At 47.6% G+C, this 25,421-nt stretch overlaps 6 protein-coding genes across 8 annotated transcripts; 3 read left to right on the forward strand and 3 right to left on the reverse strand.

Annotated features, from left to right (window-relative positions):
* Positions 1-123: 123 nt before the first annotated feature.
* On the reverse strand, positions 124-1,826 carry LOC119562949. Of its 2 annotated transcripts, none has more exons than XM_037876122.1 (2): positions 1,572-1,826; positions 124-1,510 (listed from the first exon to the last, which is right to left on the reverse strand). In XM_037876122.1, the coding sequence occupies exon 2, from the start codon at positions 1,502-1,504 to the stop codon at positions 503-505; it is 1,002 nt and encodes a 333-aa protein (XP_037732050.1). In that variant the 5' UTR covers positions 1,505-1,510; positions 1,572-1,826; the 3' UTR covers positions 124-502. The 2 variants fall into 2 exon arrangements, with proteins under 2 accessions (XP_037732050.1, XP_037732049.1); XM_037876121.1 differs by having other exon boundaries at positions 124-1,513.
* A 33-nt stretch (positions 1,827-1,859) lies between these two features.
* Positions 1,860-2,826, forward strand: LOC119562950 (zinc finger CCHC domain-containing protein 10). The gene is made up of 2 exons (XM_037876123.1): positions 1,860-2,063; positions 2,144-2,826. Exons 1-2 carry the CDS (start codon positions 2,017-2,019, stop codon positions 2,631-2,633), a joined length of 537 nt encoding a protein of 178 aa, XP_037732051.1. The 5' UTR covers positions 1,860-2,016; the 3' UTR covers positions 2,634-2,826.
* LOC119562951 lies at positions 2,739-3,225 on the reverse strand. The gene is made up of 2 exons (XM_037876124.1): positions 3,082-3,225; positions 2,739-3,028 (listed from the first exon to the last, which is right to left on the reverse strand). Exons 1-2 carry the CDS (start codon positions 3,190-3,192, stop codon positions 2,813-2,815), a joined length of 327 nt encoding a protein of 108 aa, XP_037732052.1. The 5' UTR covers positions 3,193-3,225; the 3' UTR covers positions 2,739-2,812.
* A 377-nt stretch (positions 3,226-3,602) lies between these two features.
* On the forward strand, positions 3,603-6,342 carry LOC119549634 (retinoblastoma family protein). The gene has a single exon (XM_037857824.1). The coding sequence runs from the start codon at positions 3,743-3,745 to the stop codon at positions 6,086-6,088; it is 2,346 nt and encodes a 781-aa protein (XP_037713752.1). The 5' UTR covers positions 3,603-3,742; the 3' UTR covers positions 6,089-6,342.
* LOC119549624 (SWI/SNF complex subunit SMARCC2) lies at positions 6,251-11,140 on the reverse strand. Of its 2 annotated transcripts, none has more exons than XM_037857814.1 (8): positions 10,924-11,140; positions 10,701-10,826; positions 9,567-10,491; positions 9,175-9,505; positions 8,331-9,108; positions 8,059-8,269; positions 6,747-7,562; positions 6,251-6,683 (listed from the first exon to the last, which is right to left on the reverse strand). In XM_037857814.1, exons 1-8 carry the CDS (start codon positions 11,038-11,040, stop codon positions 6,556-6,558), a joined length of 3,432 nt encoding a protein of 1,143 aa, XP_037713742.1. In that variant the 5' UTR covers positions 11,041-11,140; the 3' UTR covers positions 6,251-6,555. The 2 variants fall into 2 exon arrangements, with proteins under 2 accessions (XP_037713742.1, XP_037713734.1); XM_037857806.1 differs by having other exon boundaries at positions 6,747-7,754.
* A 3,119-nt stretch (positions 11,141-14,259) lies between these two features.
* On the forward strand, positions 14,260-25,152 carry LOC119547622 (TATA-binding protein-associated factor 172). Its single transcript, XM_037854552.1, has 7 exons — positions 14,260-14,811; positions 18,606-18,686; positions 18,751-19,664; positions 19,991-22,107; positions 22,170-24,226; positions 24,290-24,530; positions 24,590-25,152. Exons 2-7 carry the CDS (start codon positions 18,676-18,678, stop codon positions 25,028-25,030), a joined length of 5,781 nt encoding a protein of 1,926 aa, XP_037710480.1. The 5' UTR covers positions 14,260-14,811; positions 18,606-18,675; the 3' UTR covers positions 25,031-25,152.
* The last annotated feature ends 269 nt before the right edge of the window (positions 25,153-25,421 follow it).

A 25,421-nucleotide genomic window follows, 5' to 3' on the forward strand; every position in this document is an offset into this window, starting at 1 on the left:
CAACAGCATGAACACATACGAGTATATACATAATAAATATATATGAGAACAATTTAACGAGATTAAAATCAACTAAAGTAATAAAGGGAAAGTGTATAACTATTAAAACTAAACGAACGGCTCTTTCATTTCGATTTTCGCATATTGCATTCAATTTATTCACAATAATTTCTCGATACATAAATTACAGGACTTTACACTAAAACGGATTGAGTTAAAAACATTTTTGGACAATACACGATGAATTAACAGTGCGAGTTAATAAGCATGCGATTGTGTGTGCCACTTGGCAGGCCAATTAAATAATTTACAATATTGCATTTGGTTAAAATCGGGAAATCTCATAGGTGCCCCCATATTTGCAGAGCAAATACCTTCAAACGCGAAGCGGGGTTTGGGATTGGCTTACGGCTAGTAACACAATTTCAATGATTATACGATGCCCTTCCACCCTGGACTAATTACACTCCATTTGCTAGACAAATTTGCCCTTGGCGGAGGGTCACCAACGCTGACTCCGTCGGTGGGGCTCGGAACGATCGTATTGAATGCTCTTGAAGCGGCTGCTCGCCTCCAGCTGCTGCTTAGGTATCGCCACCGGCTGGCCACGATTGACAATGTCTTTCCAGATCATGGTGAGGAGTATAAAGAACGCCCCCACAATCTTGTTCAGAAACTCGATTAGCTTGAAGACTATCGGAGTGGCGGTGTGGGTGAATCGACTCAGTTCGAACAGGAAGCGCACAGCAAAGACGCCCAGGAATCGCAGAGCCAGGGCAGCTCCACCCAAGGCAGAGAATATGAGCAGGCCCAGAAATCGAATGGTTCCCATAATGTTCCTCTTGTTCACATCGTTGGCCATGAAGTCGTACACGGTCTGCTTGACTCCATCGCCCCACTGCTGCAGCACGACCAGGAAGTCGTTGAGGCCCAGTTGCAGCTGCTCCGCCACGTCGTCCGTCGTGGAGGAGCCGCCCTCACCCGCTGTGATAGCCTTGACGGGGTTACTCCTGTTCAGGGACATTGATCTTCGTGGTGTTAGCAGTGGCTCTGGCTCCACGGGTCGCACCATTTTCAGCTTGAACTGAACTTCCTGGTCCCGAAAGCGTAGTGTCCTGATGCTAAACCAGTACTCTCCGAAAGCCAGGTCGCTGGTCTCCGTCCATATGCAAGTCTCCAGTTGACCAGGATGGTGTGAGTGCTTGTAGCTGCCATAGCTGCCGCAGGTGATGCCCACCCACATGTTGGGCACGAATCGCTGGTAGAATCTCTGCAGCTGGCCGGCAGTGGAGTGCAGCAGCTTCTCTAGCTCCCGCTCACTGCGCTGCAGAACCACCACGTCCCTGTAGCCTCCGAGCTGCTCCACAAAACACCTCTCCAGGTAGTGACCCCGGAAGAGACGGGATTTGTACAGCTGCTTAGTGAGGGCCTGCATGGCCAGTTCCTCGGGCGGCATGTGGCGTGCGCCCGCCTGCGGCACCACCGCGCTGGTGTCGGTGTCCATGGGAAGCTGCTGATGGTGAAACCCTCAATTACTGGTTGGTCAGCAATTAGCCTGCAGTGAACCTTACCGAGTGATAGTGATTGGACTTTGTTGCAACCACTTTCGCCGCTTAGTCAGCACCGTGCTTTGTTATTGTTTGTCTAGGCTATGTGCGCCAGTAGCTCAGGGTGAAACGACGGTGAGCTCGCGTATATTATTTACTTTTTTTTACGACCTTGCATTATGCACGGCGGTTTAGTCCTTATTAAGTCTACAATTCACACATTTAAACAAAAACCCAGGTAGACAAAAATTAAGCAATCCAGCTGCTAGGTATCGAAAAACGATAACAAATTAGGGTGGCCATGCGCAACCGATTGGCGGTGGTCAGTGGTCCATCACTAATGTGACGAAAAAAATTATACAAAAAAACATTTTTGATACTCATTTTTCCCAGCTTTTCCACCCGGCCACGTTGGTTTTCCACCCACGTCAAGATTTCCTCCCAACAGCGGCTGCTCGAGTGCTTCAGGATGACCTTGGTGGGCCTAGCAGCCCGCAAGCTGGCGCAGAAGAAGAGGTGAGACCGCTCGTGGAGGAGAGGCTCCTGCTCCCAGCCGGCTTTTTGTCCTAACCTTGCTATCGTTTCGTCGCCCACAGATCCGCCAAACTGGCAGCCGACTTTCCCAACGGCATCCGGTGCCAGAAGTGCCTGCAGATTGGCCACTGGAGCTACGAGTGCAAGGAGAAGAGGAAATTCGTCCACCGGAGCTCGCGCACCAAGCAGCTGAGCAAGCATTTAGCCCAAAAGGAAGCGGAGGCGCCCAAGAACGAGGTGGAGGAGCAGCTGGAAGTGGCGCCGGCGGCAGGAAAAAAGGTACGCCGCAAGCGGAAGCCCAGCAAGAGCTCCTCGTCCTCCTCCAGTTCGTCGGACAGCTCAGACAGCAGCAGCGAATCGGACTCGTCATCCGGTTCGGACTCCAGCAGCTCCAGTTCGAACTCGGAGGACGATGATGACAGCTCCTCGGGCTCCAGTGGCAGTGGTTCCTCCTCCGACAGCGACAGCAGCGAGGATCAAAAACAAGGAGCGCCCCAGAAGAAGAAAAAGCGAGCAGAGAGTTCAGCGGATTCCTCCGACGATCAGGAGTGATTTGGAGACCAATTCCTGGTCCGTAGCGCATAGCTTTAGTAGTTTAGTTTACCCCTCCACCCCTCCCTAAGATATGGAACCCTAAACCGAATATGAACTTTTTGTAATGTATTGTAATTATTATTTAAGGCCCCTAAATGTACGTGGTCCTGGCCAAGATGCTACCCAAAATAAACGTTTTAGTCCGAGTCGATTTCCTCATCGAACTGCCTGATTTGGCTATAGAGTTCCAGATCTATTTGCTGGCTATTGATCTGCTGGGAGTCCATGGCGGATGTGATTGTGCTCGAGGGCTGCTCTGTGGGGTCTATATGGAGGGGATCTCTGGCAGGAGTGCATTCCACTGCAGTGCTTTGCATGCCCACCACCTGCGACTTCAGATGCAGTTCCTCCACCTGTGGAAGGCTAAGCTGTAGTGGGTATCATGGGAAAGGGGAATCGTAAGTACCTTTAGTGAATTTAAGGCCTCCTGGATGACGGGAAGAACTCGCTCGAGTTTCTTTTGAATAGAAAATAATTCAGCTTGTTCTTTTTGAAGTACACGATTTGACTGCAGCATTTTGAAAACAAACAATAAACATTTAACCCATCGATGACCGCAGGGTGTCGAAGAGTGTTATCGCTGAATATCGGGTGAGTAAAAATAAGTATAAAGTATTTAAGATAAACATTTTTATTGTCAGCTCAACTTAGAGAACTAAATTTGAAATAATAAATAAATAAATAATCATCCTTATTCTGAGGAGACCCATCTGATTTTATGAGATAAACAAAATTGTATTTTTATCTAAGCTTAATTTTGAAATTAAGAGAACATAAATTAGCCATATGAAAATATTTTCGAAAATAATTTATAGAAAAGGTTAATTAACAAGTAAGTGACCGGCACAAATGGGTTAAGTATCAGCCATCGTTCGATAACATTTCCCAAGTCCTCTGCCAGGGCTACGTTTCGATAACAATGGCGGTGCGCATTGTCGCAATCGAAATCATTCGCGCCTTTCGTAAATTTGCATTTTGTACAGTCGAAAACGGGATTTGCACTAACTCTGCCGAAATATAAACAAACAAAACGAAGGAAAGTGGTAAGCATAAACAATTCTCCACCGATGAACACCTGCGAAGTGGAGGGAGAGGCGGCGACGCTGGTGAAGCGCTTCTCCGCCAGCTGCGAGCAGTTGGAGCTGGATTTGCGGATCCAGGAGAGCGCTCTGGCCACCTACAGACGTTTCGATGCCTCCGGCGGGCTGTCCACCAGCGATGGCGATGTCCAGGAGTGGCTATGTTGCGCCGTCTACAGCGAACTGCAGCGGGTGAAAATGCGGGACATCAGGGAGGAGTCCCAGGACGCCACCAACGATGCCAACGAATCGATGGCCAAGAACAGCTGCTGGAACCTGTCACTAACCCGACTGCTGTGCAGCTTCAAGGTGAACGTGTCACAGTTCCTGCGCCGCATGGAGCACTGGAACTGGCTGGCCCAGAACGAGAACACCTTTCAGCTGGAGGTTGAGGAGCTGCGCCGCCGATTGGGCATCACGTTGACCCTTCTGCGGCACTACAAGCACATCTTCCAGCGCCTGTTCATCCAGCCCGGCGAGAACTCCGATCCGGATGCCCATGCCCACTACCAGTCGCTCTACGAGTTCGGCTGGCTTCTGTTCCTGGTCATCCGCAATGAGTTACCCGGCTTTGCGACTTCGAGCCTGGTCAACGGCTGCCAGGTGCTGGTCTGCAGCATGGATCTGCTATTTGTGAACGCCCTGGAGGTGCCCCAATCCGAGGTGATCCGTCGGGAATTCGCAGGCGTGCCTGCGAAGTGGGACAGCAAGGATTTCGACGCTGCCTTCCTCAACAAATATAGCGCCCTCGAAGAACTGGGTGCACTTATTCCCGAGCTCCCGTTTAAGGGGGTCCAGCAGATGAAGAACGCTTTCTTCCACAAGGCCCTCATGATGCTATTCATGGACCAGAGTCTAGTGGGAGATGACACCCACATGCGGGAGATCGTCGCGGAGGGAATGCTGGACATCAATATGGCCAACCTAAATCGCAAATACACCAACCACGTAGCCGATATCAGTGAGATGGACGAGCGCGTGCTTCTCTGTTTCCAGGAAACAAAGGAGCTGAAAGGGGTTTCACATCTAAGTCCACTGCCCGCCATTCAAGGTAGTTCCTCTTGGTCCTCGCTTAAAAAATTGCTGTCTCAGGATCTACCGATAAGCCTGCCCGGTTGCATAACAAAAGCTTTGCAGAAGGAAGCAGATGGAAACAAGGTTGTGAAGTATATAGATCAGACGTTGCTAAAAATGGATGTTACCTTTGCCAATGCCGCCAAGGATCATTTGGATGCAAAGGCGGCCACTAAGCGAATCCGCCTAGCCAGAGGTCTTTACTACAAATTTCTGTTAAAGCTTTTGGCCCCGGAGCTGTCCTCAAAACCCCAGCTTAAGATTGGTCAGTTACTGAAACAGCGCACACTAACCGCCACCCTATTAGCCTGCTGCCTGGAAGTCTCTCTGCACGTCCACGGCGAACAAGTGGATGGCTTGAAGTTTCCCTTTATCCTGGACTGTCACTCGCTTGATGCCTACGACTTCCAAAAGATCTTAGAGCTGGTGGTGCGCCACGATCAGGGTTTTCTGGGCCGGGAGGTCATTAAACACCTACATGTGGTGGAAGACAAGTGCCTCGAGTCGCTGATTTTTCGCAAGACCTCGCAGTTGTGGTGGAACTTGAGGCAAAGGATGCCCGGCTACAAGGATGTTCACTCTGAAGTAGAAGGCAAAGAGAACTCATCAACGGGAACGGACATTTGCCTGCGAAAGTTCTACGGCCTGGCGAACCGGCGACTGCTGCTCTTGTGCCAGAGCCTTTGCCTAGTGGATTCCTTTCCGCACATCTGGCACCTGGCCGAGCACTCGTTCACCCTGGAAGGTGGCCGGCTGCTACGTAATCGCCACCTAGACCAGCTGCTGCTATGTGCTATCCACATGCATGTCCGGCTAGAGAAGCTTCGCCTGACCTTTAGCATGATTATCCAGCACTATCGCCGCCAGCCGCACTTTCAAAGGAGCGTTTATCGAGAGGTTGACCTGGGCAACGGCCAGACTGCGGATATCATCCGTTTCTATAACAGTGTGTATGTTAAGAGTATGGGCACCTACGGTCGTCACCTCGACTGCGAACAATCCCGCAAGTCGAAAAAACCTCTGGGCATTCTGACTGAGACACCACTCAAGGAACGATGCTTGAGATCCAACATAAGCATAGCTGCAACACCCTCACCAAAGGTGTGCCAAAGCGGTTCCTGCTCGAGTCTTCCACCTCCCTCTCCCGCCGCATCCCCACTATCCACGCAGAGCTCCCCCAATATGAAGCGTGCTGCTTCGAGTAGCGAACTGAGAGAGGTCAAGCGTCCCAACATCCTCCGCCGCACCAGCTTTCAGTAATCCAAAACCGATACGAAAAGTGCATGACATACTTGGCTACATTTTACGCAGCTGCCCTAGGATTAACATTAAGATATCCCTGAATTACTCCACGCTCATTGTAAATGAACCGACTGCTCAACTGAACTTCAAACGTAAATAAATTCGAATTATAAAGTGTGCTCCTTTTTGGGCTCAAGAAATTTTATTCGAATGCGATTTAAAAATGAGCTTGGAGGACATTGATTTGGCCTTATAATAAATTAATAACTCCACATTTAGTATATATTTAAATAGGTTTTTATTGAATGCCATTTTTTGGGCTTGTTCACGCGATCGGACACGAAACTGGAGACGCGTCAAGATGTAGTGCATCTCCTCCGGATTACACACACGAGTTGGGCTTAGAGTGGAGTATACATAAAACATACTGAGAGCGTACGACTTACAGCTAGTTACTTTAACGTTTTCTGGCTTAAGAGTAAGAGTTAAGAAGGAGGAGGAGCTATGCCGGCGACGGGAGCAGTGCTCGCTGGAGGAATGCTGCCGGTTGGAACCAGCGATGCTCCCGGTGCGGCGCCATCAGCCACTGGAACGCTGCTCGGCGGTGTGGTATCTGGGAAAAGATTATAAAGAGTTAGTACCATGTTGGGTGAAATGATATCCACTGCGCTCTTACCCATGGGTGTGGGGGCTTGAGAGGGCGCTGCTCCCGCTGGTGGTGGTCCAACTTGGTCGCTCGGGTTGCTGACAATGGCCGATGGTGGGGCTGCGAAGGCAGCTCCGTTGGGCGGCGGAACTACGGATCCGACCAAGTGCGGCGGCAGCGGCTGGTGCTGGGCGGTGGGACCCACCAGAGGTTGGGATTGCGGTGGCAACTGGTGCGGATGGGGAGGCAGTTGCTGCTGCTGCGGCAGGTGCGGATGTGGCGGCAGTGATTGCTGTTGCTGCTGCGGCTGCTGTTGTTGGGGTTGTGGCAGCTGTTGTTGTTGCTGCTGCAGGATCATGGATCCTGCTGCCGCCTGACCTTGTAACTCTTGCTGGAGACGGTGATGCGCCTGTTGGCGGGCCCTGAACTCGGCCGCCTTTAGCTGCTCCAGGTGGAACTGCTGGCGCTCTGTGATCAGCTGCTGACGCTGGTACTCCAACCCCTCGCGCTCTCGCTCCATGGTGGCCTCCAGTTCCTCGAAGTGACGCAACTTGATCTCCAGCTTCTTCATCTGCGTCTCAACGAGCAGCGCCACCAAGGACTTGATCTTGCGCTCCTCCAGTGCGGCCAAATGCTTCGCCTTAACGGCTGCCGATGCCAGAGCTGCCGCCGCCGCCGTCTGCATGTTGTTTTCGCTGAAGGTTCCATCCTTCGCCACCGCTCCCGGTCCTATTGCCGAGGATCCCGATCCCTCCTTGACCTCGGTGCCGTCCTTGGTCTCGCCATCGCCACTGCTGTCCTCCGTCTTGATGTCCACATCGCCTCCACTGGCGGACGCTGCTGATTCTGTGGGTGAGGATTTGTTTGATTTGTCTGACTTGGTGGCTGACTTGTCGCCCGAGGGCGAGGAGCCGGACGACTCCTTAGGTTTCTTGTCGGTGTTGTTGGTGTTGCTTGTCGCTGATGATGATGTGGAACTCGAGTCTGTGTTCGTGTTGGTCTTATCCGATTTTGTTTTGTCTTTGGACTTGGCATCGTCTGTGGTTGTTGTTTGGTATTTGGTGGTTGTGGTGTTGATGTGAGTTTGGTAGATTGGGCGCAACACAAAAACGAAACAATATACGAATACAATGCCAAATGGAGAACACATTGCGAATTTTGAATGAAAGCAACACAAGAGTTCAACAAAACAAACGAATGCGGAACCAACAAGTGAGTATATGTTAGTAGATATCGGTTATAGGAAAATTGAGTTTAGAATAAATTAAATGATATTAAAGACAATTCTCCTAGCCGATATCAATTGGATCCACCTAACCGACGTCTTCTCGTTTTGACTTACCGTCTTTTTTGCTTAGATCCTTCATTTCCTCATCAGAACCGCCGGCGGATGCAGACGCTCCTCCCTCCTTGCCTTCCTCATCCTCTTTGTCGTTGCCGGTTCCGGCGATTCCACTGTTGGCCAGGCCAAAGTTTGGATTGAATTTGCCACCTGCGGAGGCTTTCTCCACGTTCTTCATGTGGTTGTCCATAATCGTGGCAGGCACCTCATCCTAAAAACGATTTTTAATTAATTTATGGTTTATCTATAATAGCTCCATCAATGCTCATTACCTTAATGGCTGCGAATTCTTCCATGGCAGCCTTCGCTGCAGCAGCAGCCACGCGGGGATCAACCACAGATGCCAGGAACGCCACGGTTGACATAATAGGATTGCCGCTCTTGCTAAACGGAATGGGTTGGCAGCCCAAGGGGCCTAGGAAGCCACCATCATCCTCCAGATACGGGTCTTCGATGGGAAGCCGCAGGAAATGCAGTATGCACTCGTCCTGGGTGCGAGAGCCCACGTGCTCGCACACCTTGTTCCAGTCGTCCTTGTGCATCTCCAGGCCTTCGAGCAGCAGCAGGGTCTCCTGATCGGTCCACTCCCGAGCCATGCTGGCAGCCGTGCGGTTCCTCATGGCCGCCGGCTTCTTGGCGTACTGATCCAGCTTGAGACCAAACTGGCTCACCCCTGAACTTAATCCTCCGGCAGCGCCACCGTTCTCCAGAGCCTCTGTTTTGATGCCAGCCAGACCACCCTTGTCGCCCAGCTCTAAGCCACCGTCCTTGCCCAACGGCTTCTTATCCAGATCCAACAGCGTCTTGGCCGCCGACGGCTGCTGCGTCTTTTGCGGATTAATGGACTGCAGACCCGACGGCGTGTCCGATAGAATGTGGAAGTGCGAGGTCGGAGGCGGGCCCATGGGGGTGGGGCGCAAGTCCGCATCGATCTGGTAGTTGATCAGACCCCACTGCTCCAAGAAGGCATGCACCCGCATGATAGCGCACACATCTCCGGCCAGATTCCGCCTGCAGGCGGTGCTGGTCAAGTACTCCGTTGGATTCAACCTAGGAATATATAAGAATCATTACCAAAGCTGTTTCATGGCCAACAAAAATAAAGTTTCCAAATACCTATAAGTGTCTATCATAAAGTTTCTATAGGCCATGTATATTTCCGGTGTCTTGGACTTGTTCTTGCTGTTGAAGAACTCCGGCATGGCCCGTTTCTCAATCACATGTATAGAGTTGTAATCGAACCAGGCCGAGTACGAGGGCACGATAATGTGATGCGTCTGTTCCGTCACATTATCCTCCATGTCCTCCTTAGCCGACGAAGAGAACTCCTGCGTGTTGCTGTTATCACTGGTCTTGCCTGTCTGCGAGTTGTCACCATCTCCGGTGGACATGGCTTGAGCAGCGCTTCCGCCTGTCATCTCGTCATCCAGATCTGTCATAGTGCCACCTAGATAGGTAAAATAAACAAGTTAATGTTGTACATTTAATAGCTAGACAATAGGACTTACCCTTAATAGGCATCATATCATTGTCGCCCCGGGATTTTCCGCCTGGAGCCGGACTGGCGGTTGACTGCAGGGCAGCGTTAGCCTTATGCACCTCTTGAATATTTGGCTCGGCCGGTGGATCATCAAGATCGCGGGTTAGATCCTCATCGTCATCGTCATTTCGCGACTTCTTGTGCACAACTGCCGGGGATCGCTTACGCTTGCCCGGCTTCGAGGTGGACGCCGAGGTGGTTGGCGATGGCGAACGGCGCCTTTTCTGCTTGCCGCCGCCGGAGCTGGTAGCAGGCTTCTTCTTCTCGTCGCCAAACGACATGATGTCGTCGATGGACATACGCTGCTTGTGCGTTTTCTTCTTGCCCTGCTCGTCCACCTCGTAGTCCTCCTCAGCCATCCACTCGTTGTACTGCTCCAGGTCCACGATCCAGGAGGCAGACACCCGCCAGCGCTCGGCCGGCGACTCGGGATTCTCCGGAATGTGATCCGGCAGATCGAAGTTGTTCACAGCCCAGGAATCGTAGGACTCGGGGAAGTAGTACCAGTGCAGCATAACATGGCCGCCACGCTTGAAAATGGGCCGAGCATACTCGTCGGGATGCGGGTCCACGACGGGATAGACAATGTGGGTGGCGTCCTCCTCGTCCGAGACGATTTCCACCCGCCGGTTGTCGAGGATCTCGCGCAGTTTGCCCTCGAAGCCCTTTTCGATCTCCGGTCGGATGTAGATGTACGGTATGCGGTACAAATCAGCCTCCACCAGCGCCTGCTCGATCTCGATCAGCAGCTGGATATTGGGATCCTTCCTCGTGGGGTTCTTGCCAATGGAGAAGTCGAACTTTTTGCCGCGCTGCTCGGCGCGGAAGCGGAACATGGTGGAGAAGATGATGCACAGGCCACCGCCGCTCTTGAAGTCGAGAAAGCAGCGCATCTGGAGGGAAAAAATAAAATTTCGTTTAGGATTATCAAGTACAAAGAATAATCAGTACCACTATTTACATATTTTCATTAAAAAAAGATTGGCAAATATTGTTAAAACCAATTAATTTTAGCTATAAGCCCCTTTGGTCACTGAAGGGTTAATATTTACGTGTACACACGCAACAAGGGGCACCCTGTTCCACGCACACCAATACTAACCGGAATTCTGGTCGCCGGCGGCTCCGCTGAATTCTTGCCCAGCTTCGCCTCCACATATTGCAGGAAATGGATGAGCAGCTGGGCCAGCGACTCCTTCGTAATGGGCTCCGAGCTGTGGGCCAAGTACTGAAAGAAACAACGATTTCGTTACATCCTGTTTTTTTCACCGCCAGCCAGCGCCATTTTTGTTTGCGGCGGCGGCGGCGTTGTTGTTGGTGCGCACCTTCTTGCAGTTCTTCTGCAGCCACTGGCGGATCGATTCGAAGCCCTGCAGCGTCTCCGGGGACTGGAAAAAGTCTATATTCGGACTTCCGTCCTTTTTAGGACCCAGGGAGTTCATGGTGCGGCACTTTTATGGGCTTTTCGTCACTTATTTTTCAATTTTCCACGCCAAAAACCAATAAACGCTGCGTTAATAAAAAAGTATGACCGCGGAAGAATCTACAAATTATACCGTCCGGCTTTCGGAAATATACTTTTAATACCACTTCAATTTATACAAATATACTAAAAATAAGGTACTTTTAAAATACCTAATGGGTGATGTGCGTCAAATTAGCGTCGGCCTGTTAGCAACGAAAACGGGAACGGTGGAATATGGAACATGGGGCTCTTTTTATTTTTAAATTTTCTCGCTATTTGGGGACCAAATCGAAAAATCTAAAATGCTAGATTGTTAAGAAAGAAAAGATCTATCGATCTAGGTAGGTTTGGGACACATCCGAGGCCTATTAATGTTTCAAAAATGCATTTGAAAAATCGTGTCCCCACAATTTTGTTAACTGCTCCCCTCACAGAGGTTGTGCCAATATGCACGGTAAACCAAGCTATTGAGGGTTAATTCAAGCTCCTTGTCTGAAAGTTTCATCAAAATTAAACCCACAGTTTTCGAGAAAATAGCCTAACAGTGACGCAACCTCGGATTTTCCCCATACAAAAAAGGGGGGCAAAAATGAAATTACTTACTGCTCCACTCCTAGAGGTTGTGCCAACATGCACGGTATATGGGTAGATAGGGGATAATCTAAGGAGTGTTCTGTGAAAGTTTTATCAAAATCAAACCCACAGATTTTGAGAAAATTGCTTAACAGTTGGGGGTGTTAAAAAGGTTAATAAAAGGCCGTTTAATCCAGAAACGGAACCATTGGATACTAAGACACGAACCACAATGTAAATAGCTTAGCCATGACAATCATTCGACGCTAACTTTCTATAACTTTATACAGCTCTCACAGAGGTTGTGCCAACTTGCACGGTATCGCATTCGAAGGGGCATCATTATAGCTAATTTCTGAATAAATTACAGGCAATTCAAACCCACAGTTTTCGAGAAATTCAAGTCTTTTCAATTATGGCTTTTGCCACGCGGTCACACTGTCAAGGCCTGCGATAAATCGTATGACCCGTGACATCAACCATCAAAATATATATGCAAACTTTAATTAATTCATACAGCTCTCACAGAGGTTGTGCCAACTTGCACGGTATCGCATTCGAAGGGGCATCATTATAGCTAATTTCTGAATAAATTACAGGCAATTCAAACCCACAGTTTTCGAGAAATTCAAGTCTTTTCAATTATGGCTTTTGCCACGCGGTCACACTGTCAAGGCCTGCGATAAATCGTATGACCCGTGACATCAACCATCAAAATATATATGCAAACTTTAATTAATTCATACAGCTCTCACAGAGGTTGTGCTACGACCTACAACACTTAATTGAGCCAATCGAATACTTTTGGCCGCCAAATATTCAAAAATTTATATTTTTAATATCAAATCTTCATTGTTATATGTATGCACCCCCTAATTGGTATTTATTTCCTGATTATTTTAATATATAATTCATCGAAATCGAGCCAGTGGTTTGGTAGAATTTAACATTTTACTGATTTTAGAAAAATATAAAAATTCCCTATGTCTTGGCTGAATTCGCTTTCTCGCTGGTCTTTGAATTGCCTGTAATTTATTTAGAAATTAGCTATAGTGATGCCCCTTCGAATGCGATACCGTGCAAGTTGGCACAACCTCTGTGAGAGCTGTATGAATTAATTAAAGTTTGCATATATATTTTGATGGTTGATGTCACGGGTCATACGATTTATCGCAGGCCTTGACAGTGTGACCGCGTGGCAAAAGCCATAATTGAAAAGACTTGAATTTCTCGAAAACTGTGGGTTTGAATTGCCTGTAATTTATTCAGAAATTAGCTATAATGATGCCCCTTCGAATGCGATACCGTGCAAGTTGGCACAACCTCTGTGAGAGCTGTATGAATTAATTAAAGTTTGCATATATATTTTGATGGTTGATGTCACGGGTCATACGATTTATCGCAGGCCTTGACAGTGTGACCGCGTGGCAAAAGCCATAATTGAAAAGACTTGAATTTCTCGAAAACTGTGGGTTTGAATTGCCTGTAATTTATTCAGAAATTAGCTATAATGATGCCCCTTCGAATGCGATACCGTGCAAGTTGGCACAACCTCTGTGAGAGCTGTATAAAGTTATAGAAAGTTAGCGTCGAATGATTGTCATGGCTAAGCTATTTACATTGTGGTTCGTGTCTTAGTATCCAATGGTTCCGTTTCTGGATTAAACGGCCTTTTATTAACCTTTTTAACACCCCCAACTGTTAAGCAATTTTCTCAAAATCTGTGGGTTTGATTTTGATAAAACTTTCACAGAACACTCCTTAGATTATCCCCTATCTACCCATATACCGTGCATGTTGGCACAACCTCTAGGAGTGGAGCAGTAAGTAATTTCATTTTTGCCCCCCTTTTTTGTATGGGGAAAATCCGAGGTTGCGTCACTGTTAGGCTATTTTCTCGAAAACTGTGGGTTTAATTTTGATGAAACTTTCAGACAAGGAGCTTGAATTAACCCTCAATAGCTTGGTTTACCGTGCATATTGGCACAACCTCTGTGAGGGGAGCAGTTAACAAAATTGTGGGGACACGATTTTTCAAATGCATTTTTGAAACATTAATAGGCCTCGGATGTGTCCCAAACCTACCTAGATCGATAGATCTTTTCTTTCTTAACAATCTAGCATTTTAGATTTTTCGATTTGGTCCCCAAATAGCGAGAAAATTTAAAAATAAAAAGAGCCCCATGTTCCATATTCCACCGTTCCCGTTTTCGTTGCTAACAGGCCGACGCTAATTTGACGCACATTAATGGGTGCCAAAGCTAACTTAGCCGAGTCACACACCTATCTTCTAATCGCACAATCGAAAACGGTTGATGTTGTTTTGCCTTGAAAAAATCAAAAATATTGCAAATATTTTAAGAACCCGCTTTCTCTATTGTTTTTGCAAATCGGGGCTACGGACGAATGATCACAATATTTTAAACACCCGTTTTAAACTTTCATACAAGACACACCTGGAGAACGCACTCAATGATGCGGCTCCGTGGAAACGGGATATTAGGTGAAAGCAACCACCACTCTGGTCCCACTGCCCCCTATCGCTCTCTCGCTCCAACCCCTATCGCCGTCTCGCTCGCCCCCCCTAAAAACCGTATGCACCATGATAGTCTGGCCCACATATAAATGCGACTCCATCGGGCTAACATGGCTGCTGGGAACCGAAAACTTAGAAAAATCGTGCGTTCGGAGTGTGTCTGCATCAGCGTGAAGCCCAGTGTTAAGTTAAAACATTGACTGCCCACGCCCCCAAACGAAAATTGCCGTGGAGTTACCGTAATTCGCCACGCCAAAGTCGGAGTCCCCGTCCGTGTGTGTTCGATCGCCGCGTGTGCCAGTGTGTGCGTGTGCGAGAGGAAAAAATCAATGGTGCGTGAGTGCGAGTGAGTGGGAAGGAGGCGAATATTAATATTGGATTGATTTGAGACGCTGCTTCTGCTGCTGGCGATAAGCAGCCCCCCACCCCTGGCCCACACCACACACACACACATACGCACGGTTATAGTAACGCAGCATCGATTGTACAGTTTTAGAGCAAACAATTCAATTAGAAAATGCAGAGCGCATGAGTTGAATTGCGAGTGGGCGCCCCACAAAAGCTGACTGCTGCCGCACCGCGAAGGGAGCGAGAAAGAGGAGCGGCGAGAGAGAGGAAGAGAGCAACCAATTGCCAAAGGTGGGTGATATAATATTCGGGGAGGGGGATTGGAAGGGAAGTGGAAGGATCAAGAACGTGTTCCAGAATGCTTCCATTGGTGTGACTGGGAATTGCATATTTGTATGGCAGGCACTTATCGCTTCCGCTTGCGTGTGTGTGCGTGTGAGAGAGAGTGGGGCCAAAGGGGGCGCGCTATTTGTTGATAAGAGAGGAACAAGAGAGAGGGAGAGGGAGAGCGGCCAGCGCCAACGCAGCAAAACAGCGGAAATCCTTAAACAAAACTTGCCAATTTTAATTACTAGCTCTTTGTCTCTATCTCTATCTCTAGCTATTCTATTATAATATATTATATTGTATTATATCTCTCTTCTTGGCATCCCATTCTAGTGCGCGTATTTTTAGTCGCAGCACATTGCTCAATTCGCCAGCCGCTATTTGTAGCTGTCTCGTCCATTTGTTCATTCATCGGGCTCTTTTTCCAATTTCAGTGGGTGGCATTTAACAATAATCCCTCCATGCGTTGTCCACGTCCACATTACCGTACGCTTGGTACACGGAGAGAAAAATGTGAAAGGGTATGATGATATAGAAACCTAGTGGGAACTTTGAACTTTATATTTGAAGACCAAAAATGATCAAATTAATTTTGAGGTGTTTTAATTATTATTATTAAAATTACAATTATTAAAATGTTCAAATTAATTTTGAGGTATTATTATTATTATCATTATTATGGTTAAATTTAAATGTTTAATTATCAGATCTTACTGAAGTAACTTAAAAATAATTTTAAAATTTGTAGAACTGGGGTGGGTTTGAACTCCTTCACACGTAAATGCTTGTCTATTATGTCATAGAATTTTACAAAAGGGAAATATTTCAATTAAATTTAACATTACTCACATATCAAATAAATATACAAAATATTTTGAAATGGTAAAAATCATTTTGAAGCAAATACTTTTCCATTTTGTATGTAAATATTTAAAATGAAATTAATATTTTTAAAAATTTAAGTTTGCCCTTAAAGTATCGGAAGCAAATTAAGAAAGCTGAAAGTGGATTAAAACCGATCCATTAATGTTATACAAAATTTAAGAGTTAATATGAAATTGTTATGAAAAATAAAAACATCTCTCCCATTTCTCTCTGTGCACGACAATGCCAGGCGGTACAAGCACCTGTGTTTATTTATGGTCCGCTGCCGTAATCGACTGCAGTCGCCGCCCCCCTCCTCTTTCGCCACCAGCCACTTTGGGGTAGGGCACCTGAACTAGTTTCGAACTCAAAAGCGCCAGAGCTCGGCCTTTTCAGCTTTTTCGCTTTTAAGCATTTGCCATTTTCCCGCAGTTCGCGACATCAGCGACATTTGTCACAGTTTCTTTTGAGAACATTTGAGTTAACTCAAAGTTTACTTGCCGAACTTGACTGGATGCTGTTTGATTTAAGCACCAAACACCTCGATGTTTATCATTCGCAGCTCCATTAATTCGATCCCGATCGCTGCTGCATTGTGCGAAATTTGCGAATTTTCAGCGACAGCTGTCTCAATATTCAATATTGGCCACATGGCGTACAAATATTGAACTCTGTAGCTCAAACACACATGGCGCGATCAATGCCGAAATGTGTCACTTTCAGCTAAAAACAATTTGACTAGATGACCCCACAGTTCAAGAAATCCATATAAAATATCTTGGGTTTGCCCCAAACATAACTTGGAATTTTTATAAAAAAATATTTCAGACTAATACAATGAAAACATGGTTGCTATTCTAGAAAGAGGGATGACAAATGAGTGGACTACTTGTTGGCTAATCTTTCTGCGACATAATATACAAATCCACCCACAATAAAATTTTAAAACCTCTGTTGATAATGGGAATCCAATATATATATATAAAGCTTATCATTCGTGGAAACAACCTACTAGAACTTCCCACATAAACCCATATATTCGATGTTCGAGCAATATGGCTATCGAAATAATAGTCCCCGTCTTATCTTTAGTGTAAACAAATGACCCAGCATTTCCGCCAGGCCCGCTTTAATCTGAACAATATACAAAACTTCTATAAATACAAAAAGCTCGCAGAACTTGCCACAAAAAAATCCGAAACACTTTTGGCCCCAACCTAATCGCCAGTTTACGAGTACCAAATGGTGATAATGAAAAAGTGTACACATTGAGGGCTTATCGTTCGGTCAAAATGTATAAATAAATGGGCGACACACAACACTGGCTAAAATCAATGATTGCGATTGCCTCTGCCGATGATCATCTAATGGAAATTTAATTACCCGGCCAGCGGGGTATTTTCCTATTTCCATCCCAATTGCAATCCCAAAGCCCGCCCCTCGATGGGTGGTTTCGACAAGGTCGCCTGACAAATCGAAGTACAGCAGATTTGTCGCCGATAAATTGACTTTATGGTTGGTCGGACATCCCAGCGACATGCCATATGTACTATAAACGATTTCATTATGACATGTACGTCGTCGTTGCTAATAATATTTCTTTGTTTTTATGTAAGTTTCTGTGTGCGTTTTTATTGGCTTGATTACTTATGGATAAACATTGTCAATAAATTTGCACGTGCCTCGAAGAGTCAGCGCCTTCGCCTTACTTTATTGTTTATTCTAAGCGTGAATATATTTCTGAATCGTAATTCCTCACCTTGGTTCAGTGAACCGTGATTTTTGCAATTTCTTATCACCCAGAAACACGCTGCATTGATAAGGAACCGAAAATTGAAAAAGCTTTGAGAGTAAAAGTGTGTGTTTCACTTTGAAATATCTCTAATCTCATTATAATAGAGGTAAACGGGCTGTAAAGCGAATCGTAGGTGGACACCTACGTAACAAAGTTGCACTAGTCCGGAATGGGAATATGGAAATGCCGCAATTTGCTCAATTGTCACGTTCTGCTCCAAGCTGTTAAGAACGAAGCCATTATTCGCCATTCGCGTTGAGTGACTCAATTTACACAGCCCAACACCCCACCTAATAATGCTCCCCAGGAGACCCGCCCAGGCCATCGGATCCATCGGATCCATGTCTTCGGCCCTCCTCGACCACGTGTCCAGTTTTTATTGGGCTGTGTTGATTGGGTTGCGCTGAGAAGGGCTAAATTTTGAGATTGCGACAGACTTTGGGTTGAGCCGAGTCGAGCCATGTGCTCATTTTACAGTACAGTGCGTCACACAGCCTAACAATTGTACATATAAATGTTTTTAATAATAGTCGGAAGAATCTTAACAATAGGCTTCCCAGAAATTTAGATCAGCTCTGGAAGCTGTACTTGCTTGTACAGTCAACCCTACTGAATTGAATAGTCTTAATTAACTAAGATAATTAAGTAACATGAGCTCTATGAAGGTAATACGGTTGTCATGGTATTTGCACTATAGTGAAGTTTCTTTACAATAGAAAACAAATGTTGAGTATGTTTAAGTCAAAGCTGTTGTTATCGTAATGGAAACTTTTTTATCTAAAATGAAGAACATAAAAACATGAAGGTTACTTCGTTTTCAGGAGAACATAAATCGGTTTTGTAGTTAAGTTTTTGCCATAAATAGTAATAAATTTTTTTGATACGCTTATCAATATATTCGTTTAGTTCAAGTTATGGAGAAAAATTCCCGATTGGCTTCGGAATGGAATTTTTTCTAACGCACTCGAGTTGAATAATATGCAGATGTTATATATGACTAATTTGGTAAATCTAATAAAACTAGTTTATATTCTTATTATTCATATTTATGGGAAACATTTTTTAACAACTAAATTAATAATATTCCTTTTATTTCCAGATTAGTAACTTAGAGTAATCGATTTTTAGATCGACGGATCACAAAGAGTATCACAAATTTACATTGTATAATGACATCGAGGTACGTAACTCATTTTAAACCCTTAACGAGATAACTGGCTAATGTTAAATAACATCCCTTGCAGACTTGACCGACTGTTCATCCTACTCGAGACCGGCTCCACAGCGGCCACTCGCCAGGCCGCCGCCAAGCAGATCGGCGAAGTCCAGAAGCTCTATCCACACGAGCTGCATGCACTGCTGAACCGTCTGGTGGGCTACCTGCACAGTTCATCCTGGGAGACGCGGATAGCAGCGGCCCAAACGGTCGAGGCCATACTAAAGCAAGTACCACCGTGGCAGCCGGAACTGCAGGTGGTGCCCAAGAAGGAGCGCTCCAGCAGTGATGCTCCCACAGCGGCAGCTGCCGCGGAGGAGGACAGTTGCCAGTCAAGTGGTTCCAACTCCACAACCGCCAGCGAGCGCCTACTTAGCTTCGATGAGTTCGATCTGCAGCAGATCCTGCACAAGGGCGCCCGGCTCATCGGCTCCGAGGGCAACGAGTTCGATGTCCAGGAGGAGCAACCCGCCAGTGGCGGCGGAGACGAGGAAAGAAGTCTCGCCAGTCGCCTAAGTCGCCAGCGAGCGGCGCTTAACGACAAACTGGGTCTGACGACTGCTGCCAAGCTGGGCGTAAATCTTACCGACATGATCACAGACGAGGACGTGGCTATCGCCAGGAGCGGGAGCAGCTACAACGTGAACGCCGAGAAGTTACCCGTGGAGCATATACTCAACATTAAGCCAGCGGCGAACGGTTCTGGCCAGGCTCCGCTAAGCTGCCGTGAAATGAACCGGGCTAAACGCAAAGCCCGCCAAAACACATCAGCCTCTGCCACCGTGGTTACACCCACTTGCAGTCGGCGGAACTCCAACAGCAACCATAGTACTGGGAGCAACCATAGCAACAATGGCACTACGTCGCTATCTGCACTGGACGAGCCGGAAAAAAAGAAGCTAAAGGCAACGGAGCGACAGGAAATATTCTATAGTTTAAATGGTGAGTAAGCAAAGGGAAAACGAAATTGAATTCGATATAATTTTGTAACATTTCTTATCATATATTATTCCTTAATAAATTTAGTTAAAATTGTAAATACTATAAGTATATAATTGCATTTATAAAGTAGCTATACTTAGATTCTTATTATCACGGGGCAATGCTTACAATTAAAAATTTCCAGAAAGTAGATAACAAATTGTTATGAAATGAAGTGCCTATTTATTTTGTATGATTAATTGTGAAATAAGAGCACGACTTGGCCTTGTGATTAAAATAATTTTATATGAACTTATAGAACTCAAATTTCTGCTTTTATTTTACAGCTGCTGTGCCAGATGCCACAGGCACTTGGGTGGACGCTGTCTCCTGGCCATTGGAGAACTTCTGCTCCCGCCTTTTCATTGATCTCTTTCACGCCAAATGGGAAGTGCGCCATGGAGCGGCCACAGCACTGAGGGAACTGATCAACCAACATGCCCAAGGTGCGGGAAAAGCAGTACAACAGAGTCGAGAACAGATGGACGAAGCACATAGCAGGTGGCTAGAGGATGCCGCCCTGCGTCTACTCTGTGTGCTGTGTCTGGATAGATTCGGAGACTTCGTTTCGGATCAGGTTGTGGCACCAGTGCGCGAAACCTGCGCCCAAGTGCTGGGCACCCTGGTGAAGGAGATCCAGGCGTCCAAGGTGCAACGAATCGTGGACATCCTGCTTCAGCTCATCCAGCACAAGAACGAGTGGGAAGTGCGGCATGGTGGGCTACTCGGCCTGAAGTATGTGTTCGTGGTGCGTGAGGAGCTGCTGCCCATCTATCTGCCACAATCAATCTCAAATATCCTTAGTGGTTTGCTGGACGCTGTAGATGATGTTGGAGCAGTGGCTGCAGCTACCCTGATTCCAGTTTCTTCGTGGCTTCCAAAGCTCTTAAATCCGATACAAGTCTCCTCCATCGTAAAGATGTTGTGGGACCTACTCTTGGATCAGGACGAGCTCACATCTGCGTGCAACAGTTTTATGGGACTGCTGGCGGCCATTCTATGCCTGCCAAAAGCCGCCAGCTGGGTGGAGATGGAGCCCATGGCCATTCTGGTGCCGCGCCTGTGGCCTTTTCTATCCCACAGCACCAGTTCGGTGCGGAGATCCACGCTAAAGACACTTATCACCCTAACTAGTGCGGAAAAGGTCAAATTGGAGCCGAAAGACGAGAATCAAGTCAAGGAGGAACCGGATCAGAAAAAAATGAAACTTAACTTTGGAGTCAGCGACTGGAAGTGGCAATTGCTGCAGCAGGCACTGCGTCACATATATCAGCGCATTCTGGTCGAACCGCAGGCGGATATCCAGGCACTGGCCCGTCAGGTGTGGTCAAATCTTATCGAGCATGCGGATTTGGGTGCCCTCTTACACGCTGCCTGTCCCTACGTGTCCTCCTGGATCTGTCTTTCAATGCAGCCACCCAGACTCGCTTTCGACGCGGGAGTGCTGATCAGAGCTAATGGAGATTCGAGCACGGCAGGAAGCACCTCACGGAAACGAACGCCTCGCATAGGAGACGATCTGGGCGGAGCCATCCTAGCGCACTCGCACTCACTGAAGTTATATCTGGGTGGTAGCGAGGCTACGCCATTGGAGCTACGGGAAGCTAACTTTATGCGGGCTCGGATCTCCTCATCGCGGGCACTGGGAGCCCTCTCTCACTACCTGGTGCAGCCAGCCCCAGGAGTTGTTTACACCCCACAAACAGAGAGCCCCACGGACTGCTATACAAAAGTGCTGTTGGGTCACCTCAACGCCCACTCCGCTGTCCAGCGAATCGTGTGTGGATTGATCATTGCTTTTTGGGCACTGGAAGATGAGCCAGTCCGTCCGGGACCGCCCAATCTGCAAGAAAAGTTACACCAGTGTGTCAGCGAGTACGTCTACTACGATGAGGTGGCCATCTCGCTGACCCGACTGCTGCAAGAGGCACAAGACTTCATTGCTACGCTAAAGCAGAACAAGATCCCAATCAACGACTTTAACAACGCCAAGATTCTCACCCTGGATCAAATCGAGGCGGTGGCCACGACGTTAAGCGAAAATCTGCGTCTTTATCCCCTCAAGCCAAAGCTGTTGGACATGCTGGAGGAGAGGCGGCGCAGTCTTCAGGCCTCCTACCAGCAGACAACCAGTGAGCAAAGCGCCTACCATGTCAGTGCTCAGGCAGCTCTCGCCGGCGCCATCTGCGCTCTGCACTGCCTGCCCGAGAAGCTAAATCCGGTGGTCAAGCCATTGATGGAGTCCATCAAGCGGGAGCAGTGCCTCCAGCTGCAGCAGCTATCTGCCGAGTTCCTGGTCCACCTTATGGATCAGGTCTGTGATAGAAACCCTAGTCCAAATAGCAAGATCCTGAACAATCTCTGTACGCTGCTGCGAAGCGATGCCGAGTACACACCTAAACTGGTGAGTTAGACATAAATTTATCCTGCTAGCACTTTCTAATTATTTATTCAAATCTCTTGCAGGTAATGCCATCCCAGACCCTCAAGCAAACGCCTCCCTCACCTGGGGTAACAAACAGTTGTGTTTACTATGGTATTCTGACACTGGCACTTCAACAGGCAGTGACTAACACTAACAGTCGATCCGGTGGAGGAGTTGGAGGTGGAGCCACAACTCCCACGACTACTACCGCTAGCCGTGGCCCTGGACGACCGCCCGCTGGCGAGATATTGGCCCCAACAGCAGTCGCTACTTACGTGGAAGTGAAAGCTCAGCAAGCGAAAGAGGCGGAAGCAAAGCAATGCCGCATACAGCGCCTGGGAGCGGCATGTGCCATAGAGAAGCTGTGCAAGACTTTCGGAGAGCACATTGTGGAGAAGGTGGCTGTTTTCCAACAGCTGATGTTTGGCAAGGTGGAGCAGTTTGTAAAGCAAGCCTTTGATTGGCGACTGCCCAGCATCCTGCCAGATTTGGGAGTGTGCAATGAGCTCATCACCTCGCTGCAGCTTATCGAGACAGCGGCCCCTCATCTTCATACTGCACTGCATCCTCAGATGTTCGCCCTGCTGCAACCACTTGGGTTCATCGTTTGTCATCCTCTAAAGGCAGTGCGTCACATGGCCGCTCGCTGCATTGCTGTGTTGGCCGAGATTGATGCTTGTCAGACTATGCAGTTTGTGGTGCACGATCTGCTGCCGCTGCTTGGAAAAATTGAGCAGCTTATAGAGCGACAGGGAGCAGTAGAGGCTATTGAACGGGTGGTCAGCCGACTGCAAATAAAAGTAGTGCCCTACATCGTGCTGCTGGTGGTGCCTCTGCTGGGAGCAATGAGCGATCCCGATGAATCAGTGCGACTTCTCTCCACCCACTGCTTTGCAAATCTCGTCCAGTTGATGCCGCTGGATGGAAAGGCGGAGCAACTGAAGAGCGAACCGCTGCAGGCGCGCAAGACCCGCGACCGTGAATTCCTGGACTACCTTTTCAACCCAAAGAGCATTCCCAACTACCAGGTTCCGGTACCAATAAGTGTGGAACTGCGCTGTTACCAGCAAGCCGGCATCAACTGGCTATGGTTTCTGAACAAGTATAATCTGCACGGAATCCTCTGCGATGACATGGGTTTGGGCAAAACTCTGCAGACCATCTGCATTCTTGCCGGTGATCATATGCACCGCCAGGCAGCCAATTTGGCCAATCTGCCCAGTTTGGTCATCTGCCCGCCCACTTTGACTGGTCACTGGGTGTACGAGGTGGATAAGTTCCTTGACAAAGGTTCTGTTCTCCGACCATTGCACTATTACGGATTCCCCGTAGGAAGGGAGAAGCTTAGGAGTGAGATCGGAACGAGTTGCAACTTGGTCGTGGCATCCTACGACACTGTACGCAAGGATATAGACTTCTTTAGTGGAATACACTTCAACTACTGCGTCCTAGACGAAGGACATATCATCAAGAACGGAAAGACAAAGAGTTCTAAGGCCATAAAGCGACTGAAGGCCAACCACAGACTGATTCTCTCCGGCACACCCATTCAAAACAATGTTTTGGAGCTGTGGTCCCTGTTCGACTTCCTTATGCCTGGCTTCCTGGGCACTGAGAAGCAGTTTGTGCAACGCTTCTCGCGCCCAATTCTGGCTTCAAGGGACGCAAAGAGTTCGGCCAAGGAGCAAGAAGCCGGAGTACTGGCCATGGAGGCGCTGCATCGCCAAGTCCTGCCCTTCCTGTTGCGACGCGTCAAGGAGGATGTACTGAAGGACTTGCCGCCCAAGATCACCCAGGACCTACTTTGCGAGTTGAGTCCGCTCCAGCTTCGCCTCTATGAAGACTTTAGCAATAAGCACCTGAAAGACTGTTTGGAGAAGATTGACGTCTCCTCGTCGGCGACAGCCATGGTGACGGAGAATCTCAGCGCCACCAAGACGCACATTTTCCAAGCGCTTCGCTACCTGCAGAACGTATGCAACCATCCCAAGCTGGTGTTGCGCCAGTCAGAGGAGCTCACTCAGGTGGCCAGTCAGTTGGCGCTCTCAAACAGCTCACTGGACGACATTGAGCACTCGGCCAAGCTGCCGGCCCTGAAGTAAGTGTTTTTTTTTTACATTTGTTCTTTATTTATTCCTAATTATATGATTTATTTTCCCAGACAACTCCTCCTAGACTGCGGCATTGGTGTGCAGACAGAGTCGGTGAGCCAGCATCGGGCTTTAATCTTTTGCCAGCTGAAAGCGATGTTGGACATTGTGGAACAAGATCTGCTTCGTCGGCATCTGCCCAGCGTCACTTATCTGCGGCTGGACGGCAGTGTGCCCGCCTCCCAGCGCCAAGACATAGTCAACAACTTCAACAGCGATCCCAGCATAGATGTCTTACTCCTGACCACACTGGTAAGCATGGGATAACTCCTTAAGTGTTGGATGCCATTTAAATGCAAATCAATTTTTAGGTTGGTGGCCTGGGTCTTAATCTAACGGGTGCCGATACAGTCATCTTTGTGGAGCACGACTGGAACCCCATGAAGGATCTGCAGGCCATGGACCGAGCCCACCGAATCGGTCAGAAGAAAGTGGTAAATGTCTACCGACTGATCACGCGCAATTCGCTGGAGGAGAAGATCATGGGCCTGCAGAAGTTTAAGATACTCACCGCCAACACTGTGGTCAGTGCGGAGAATGCATCGCTCCAGACGATGGGTACCTCGCAAATCTTTGACCTCTTCAACGGAGGCAAAGACCAGGGAGCAGTGTCTGGATCAGCAGCAGCAGCAGCAGGATCGGGCGGCATGTCCATGAACAATATCATCGAGACCCTGCCGGAACTTTGGTCCGAGCATCAATACGAGGAGGAATACGACCTGGGCAACTTTGTCCAGGCACTGAAAAAGTAGACCACTGCTTCCCACTCCAAGACTTCCAGTTTTAGGCTAGGATGAAAATTTAAATTTCCCTCTGTTCCTTTATAATCGCGAAAAGAAAATTGTAGAGACTAAAAATAAAAAGTTGAAAATTATTTAAATTTTATTTATTATTAATTAATCATTTTCAAAAGATTTTTTCCTAGATCTTACCTAAAGTTCTACCTAGAGTTTAACGTACATCTCCAACATAAAGGGGAAGAATTGAAGCCGATCACCAATTGGAAAATATTCATACTATTCATATGCATTCCCTTAATATTATTGGAATTGGAAAAAAAGTGTTGGATACTTTAGGGCTGAGTCAAAAATGAAATTCAAATTTTTGGTTTTCAGCAAGAATTGGAAAATCCTGCAACAAAAA

The sequence above is a fragment of the Drosophila subpulchrella genome, chromosome 3R, assembly GCF_014743375.2.
Source record: "Drosophila subpulchrella strain 33 F10 #4 breed RU33 chromosome 3R, RU_Dsub_v1.1 Primary Assembly, whole genome shotgun sequence".
Taxonomy (NCBI): domain Eukaryota; kingdom Metazoa; phylum Arthropoda; class Insecta; order Diptera; family Drosophilidae; genus Drosophila; species Drosophila subpulchrella.